Source organism: Pinus tabuliformis, chromosome 1_2 (genome assembly GCF_031772625.1).
Source record: "Pinus tabuliformis cultivar Carrire ecotype Pingquan chromosome 1_2, CPIR1, whole genome shotgun sequence".
Lineage (NCBI taxonomy): Eukaryota > Viridiplantae > Streptophyta > Pinopsida > Pinales > Pinaceae > Pinus > Pinus tabuliformis.
The window spans coordinates 116,640,375-116,645,564 of record NC_142298.1 but is presented as its reverse complement, the minus strand read 5'-3'; the positions used below and the strand labels follow the sequence as shown (position 1 = coordinate 116,645,564).

Genomic DNA, 5,190 nt, shown 5'->3' with positions numbered 1-5,190 from the left:
TGTCATAGTAGTATAGTACGCTGTTCCTGAGATTACCTTTGGTTATGTTCTGAGATCTGTAGAGAATTGTTGAGCAAGGGGGAGGATAGCTTCATCTTAAAGCATCCCTCTACCCAACGTTAAGCTTGATGGGAAGAATTATCCTATCTTCAAGTGAATGGTGCTAAACATATAATTGAAGAATTGATTGTTAAGACTTGTGGAGGGTAAGAAGACAAATTGCACTGTTGCTAAAGAATTAGTAAAGCTATAAGACAAATTGCACTGTTATATAGAGTGTCTATACAACAGTCTATATATTACAACTAAGTACAATGAGTCTCTCTTTGTGGTTAATTGTACTATACCTTGGGTGCCAACATTCATAATTCTTGTTGTTGAACCAAGCTCTCCAGTTGCAGCAATAAGCTCGACACCTTTTGTCTTATTGATTGCATTCTTTGAACAATGTTACTCAAGCCAATCCTTAAACCTTGGATTGATCAACTGATCTCTAAAGAACATTGCATCATGATGTTGTTCATCCCCTCTTCTACAATTTCTCTCTTATAGATGCATTCTTTGATTGTTCAAGGCCTCCTCCTTAATGACATTTGAGGGATAATTTTGCCTCCTTCCTTGTCTTAACATAAACTTGGTTTTGTTATCCATCTTTCACATGGCTGCTAGGATCCATGGTCACTTCTGAAAATTGCTTGCAAGGTTATCTTGGCTTCATTATGCATTGTTTTTTCCTTTTGGAAACTCATCCTTCCTTGAGGATTGTCTAGCATCTACTACCTCAATTTGGATTTCTTGGATCAATTTAGTGCTCTCGTTCTCCTCACATGCAAAGCATGCATTCACATAAAATTCACCAATTTTAAAAATAAAAGGTTACCTGGCCTCTTCTGATGCCTCCAACATCAAATTTTGTCTTCCTTCCATGCTTTAGGAAGGTACTCCTTCTCTTTCTTCTATTCTTATGACAACTATGAATGATTGTCCCTCTTGAAAATCCTTATCATCTGCATCTATACACATAGCATCAGTATCATAATCACCAAGCTCTTTAGCCCCATATGGTATATATGTTACGAGCACTTCTAGCTAACCTCCCATGAGACTTTCATTTATTGTCTCATCGACATCCTCTTTGTGTAGCTCCCTCTACTGTTATGATGCTTTTTCCACCATATCTTCTATCAACAAATCCATATGTTGATTTGAACTCTTTATGCAGTCCATGAGACTCTCTGATAGTCTCTCTTCAACATCTTCCTCATCATCAAGGACTATTTCCTGCTCTGGTTCAAAATAGTGAACTAATTCAACTTTAGGCTCAACAGGTGCTTCATCTTCCTCCCTAGCTTTCTAGCTTTAGGGGTCTTCCTCTTAAAATCTTTTTTCTGACAAGTAATTTGGCCTTCTTCCTTAGGTCCCATCTCTACCTTTGGTATTCTCTTTCAAGCCTCATTTTGACTATGTTGATTCTCTCCTTCAACTCATAAATCTCCTTTTCAATTTCTTCTTTACTCATGCCATTTTCCTTGGCATGCTTCTCCCTTTTGTTATGGCATCCATGAGAACTGGTTAGTAGTGGGTAGTTCTTAACCAAAAGGTTCCCAAAAGGGCGACTTCGGGACTGATTACAGAGAAAGGAGAATCAGTACCTGGATGGCCCCTCTTACGTGGAGCCGATTCACTGACCAAGCTTCCTACTCCACAGTCTACATCAAAACAAACATCTGTAGTTGAATGGGCACTACAGTTGCCAAATAGGCTTACACAGGCAACTGGAGAGCTTCATTTGAAAGGATAGATTATGCAGAAGGTTTGCAACTATGAACATGAAGCTCGGTCTTCAAATGAGGTAGCACCAATTGAAGCATGCTCTAAAGAAGAAGGGTTTCCTTGCAGTCAACAGAATGATTCTGATCGAGAAGAAAATTGTTTGGCAAGGAGATTAGAGTTCCTTTGTCAAAGTAAAACCTGCAGGCATTTTACATATCAGGAGTTGCAATCTGCTACTTCTAGTTTTTCAACAGGTTGCATTTGTAGTTTTCCTCATGGAGTTTTTCATTTGTGTGCTTCTGTTTTGAATGGGAAATTTCCCTTGAAATGTATATTAACCTTGTGAACTCAATTCAATTATGTAACATCCTTATTCTTGCAGGGAATTTTATAGGAAGAGGAGGCTGCAGTAAGGTGTACAGAGGATTTCTTCCTGATGGACAATCAGTGGCAGTGAAAATCTTGAATTCATCATCCAAAACAGAGCAAGAGCTTCTTTCTGAAGTTGAGATTCTTACTCTATTGAAGCACAACCATGTCATTACACTTATCGGTTACTGTGCAGAAGGCCTTAACCGCCTTCTGGTGTATAATTTTGTATCCAGAGGAAACCTTGAAGAGAATCTCCATGGTATATACTCAATAGTATTGCATTTTAAGAATCATGAAATCGTGTAGAAATATTAAGCAGTAGTACGTTTTAAGCATCATAGTGTTATGTATTGTATGGCAGGGTCTTTCATTTTCTCTTTTCTGAGATTTGATTATAGTCCTAGCTACTGACTATGTATATATTTTTTAGGAGGAGAGGAAAAGCCAATACTTCCTTGGAAAGTGCGATTAAAAGTGGCTGTAGGAGTTGCTGAAGCATTAGATTACTTGCATAATGGCTTTTCTCAATCTGTCATTCATGGAGATGTAAAGTCTTCCAATATCTTGCTTTCTGAAGAGTTTGAACCACAGGTATAAATCTTTTTACTGCAAGAAGAATCAAGACTAAATTGCACAATTCAGTATTTGAAGAGATCTTAGTGATCTAGACTTGTAAACTGAAACTTGGAATTCTGCACTAATGAAAAATTTCAACAGAATTAATGTGCGTGTTATTATAATAGTTGTCAGATTTTGGGCTAGCAAGGTGGGTACCAACATCTTCATATATCACTTGCAGCGATGTTTTAGGAACATTTGGGTATGTAAGCATCTTCCCAGTTTCGATTGGCCATTTTCAGATTAAAGCTATCCAATTTGTAAATTCACTAATCGTGATTGTAGTTTGACAGGTATCTTGCTCCAGAATACTTTGTTTATGGAAAGGTTAATGAGAAGACGGATGTGTATGCATTTGGTGTGGTCCTTCTTGAGCTAATAACTGGAAGGAAGCCAATTGATACAGCAAGTCCCAAGGGTCAAGAAAGCCTGATTATGTGGGTAAGTCCTGGTTTTTACAGTTGACTCTCTTCTTCATGTTTATTTATATTGATTATCCTTATTAGGGGCTCATGTTTAACCTTCTGTAAATGTTGAAACCAGGCAAGACCACTCTTACAGGATGGGAATATGGAAAGTCTTGCTGACAAATGTTTGCAAAATGTTTATGATACAAATGAAATGCATAGAATGATGCTTGCTGCTACGCTTTGTCTAAGGGAAACATCTCATTACCGTCCTTGCATGAGCCGAGTAATTTATCTTCCTCTATTCATTTCTATATGCTTCAGGGGCTTGTTTTTACTACCTCGTGTGTTTTTTGAGGGTATTCTTTACCTGCAAAAATTACTTTAGGGTGCAATTTTTCTTACATTTTCTTTTAGCTATAAAACACTCTATGTTAACCACATCTGTTCATCTCTGCTTACTCTTTAATACCAAGATATGATTAATGGCAGATTTTAAAACTACTACAAGGAGAAGATGAGAGGACTGACTGGGCGTGGTGCCAGAATACAATGATCAAGGATATGGATACTTCAGATGAGGATGACATTGTAGAAAATCAGGGGGGGCATGATATACAAACCCATCTCACCCTTGCCATGCTTGGGGTGGATGATGATACGGTATCACTTAGTAGCACAGATCATAGTGTGGGCATTTTGCCAACAAACAATTCTTTGGAAGATTACGGACTGCGCCGATGTAGCAATTCATCAAGCTTTTAATTCAAGATTAAAAGAAGTGAGTTTCGTTTCCAGCAATACATTTGTTTATGGTTTCTTTATAAGTTTCCCATGGCCACAGTGGTTTCATATTCTTATATGGCCAGGAATGTGACGTATTATGCTAGACCTCAAAGAATAGCTAAGGATTGTATGAAAACTAGGGATTGAACAATAACATTGACTTCGTTAAAGCATTCCTTGAAGTTAGAAGCAAGCTCATGGGCGGAAAGGAAGATCAAGATGTCAGTACTCCATTATCTTGGCTGCAGATCTGAGCAATGTTTGACTAGTTGGCATCTTTTGTTCGCATGCTGATTTTTTCAGTGTCGTGTCCACATTTCTACCTTTTACTGTCAATCTCATGTAAATAGTGAAAATGGATCTACGGTGTTCATTACACTGCTCTGGGTAGACAAGTACCAAGAAGAGTAACTTTTTGGTAATGCTACTATATTGTCAATTCAGAAGTGGTGGAGAGAACCGTAGAAAGAACTACCCACTACTAACCAGTTCTCATGGATGTCAGGTTGATTGATCAAATGGATCAAATGTGCTGAAGCTTGAGATCCTTCTTTGATGCGCCATAAGGGCCATGCCTGATGCGTTTTTGGTCTAACAAAAGGACCAAGGGTTCAAATAGTTAATGGTTAGCATTCACCAACTATTAAAACAGAGTAGCCATGTCTAATTTTCAAATTTCATTTATAACACTAGCAATTTTTATTGCATAATATCAGGAATGAACAGATGCAGGGTTTGATTCAGGTTGAATATCACAGAAGACAATGCAAAGGTGTACCGGTGAATACTATGGTATTAATGAGAATCAAAAGTTAAAAGCTACACAGTAGAATGCATTTATTCATCTTCAAGGATATCACAGCACACACCACACTGCATTTTCACTTTTCATCCATAGAAATGTTTCCATCGATGGAAGGATTTATGGTTAACAATAGCAATAACTAAAGGACTGAACCTAATTACTTTTTATTTAATTACCAAGCCATAATCATGACAATATCCACAAAATTCAATAAGAATGGTTTAGGTTGTGTAAAATTCCACCACTATATGTTCGTGGGTCATATTCCTTCCATGGTACCATTTTGCTACATAATAACATGAAGAGACAGGTACCATTCTGCTGACTTAACAACATACTAATCTCATCACTAAAAGAATAATAATTGTAAGAATCTAACAGATTTTGCAAATATATGAGCTCAACTTATAATTATATAGTATTTATATT

General features: G+C 37.3%; 1 protein-coding gene across 1 annotated transcript; it reads left to right on the top strand.

The window, feature by feature from the left end:
* Nucleotides 1-1,804: 1,804 nt before the first annotated feature.
* Nucleotides 1,805-3,953, top strand: LOC149204785 (protein kinase STUNTED-like). The gene is made up of 7 exons (XM_089397210.1): nt 1,805-2,027; nt 2,156-2,404; nt 2,576-2,736; nt 2,889-2,965; nt 3,057-3,204; nt 3,307-3,456; nt 3,663-3,953. The coding sequence occupies exons 1-7, from the start codon at nt 1,805-1,807 to the stop codon at nt 3,933-3,935; spliced, it is 1,281 nt and encodes a 426-aa protein (XP_089253336.1). The 3' UTR covers nt 3,936-3,953.
* Nucleotides 3,954-5,190: the final 1,237 nt, after the last annotated feature.

Coding starts and splice junctions, on each gene's coding strand:
- LOC149204785 (XM_089397210.1), top strand. CDS start 1,805: ATGCAGAAGGTTTGCAACTATGAACATGAAGCTCGGTCTTCAAATGAG. Junction 2,737..2,888: donor CTGAAGAGTTTGAACCACAG/GTATAAATCTTT, acceptor TTATTATAATAG/TTGTCAGATTTTGGGCTAGC. Junction 3,205..3,306: donor AAGAAAGCCTGATTATGTGG/GTAAGTCCTGGT, acceptor TGTTGAAACCAG/GCAAGACCACTCTTACAGGA.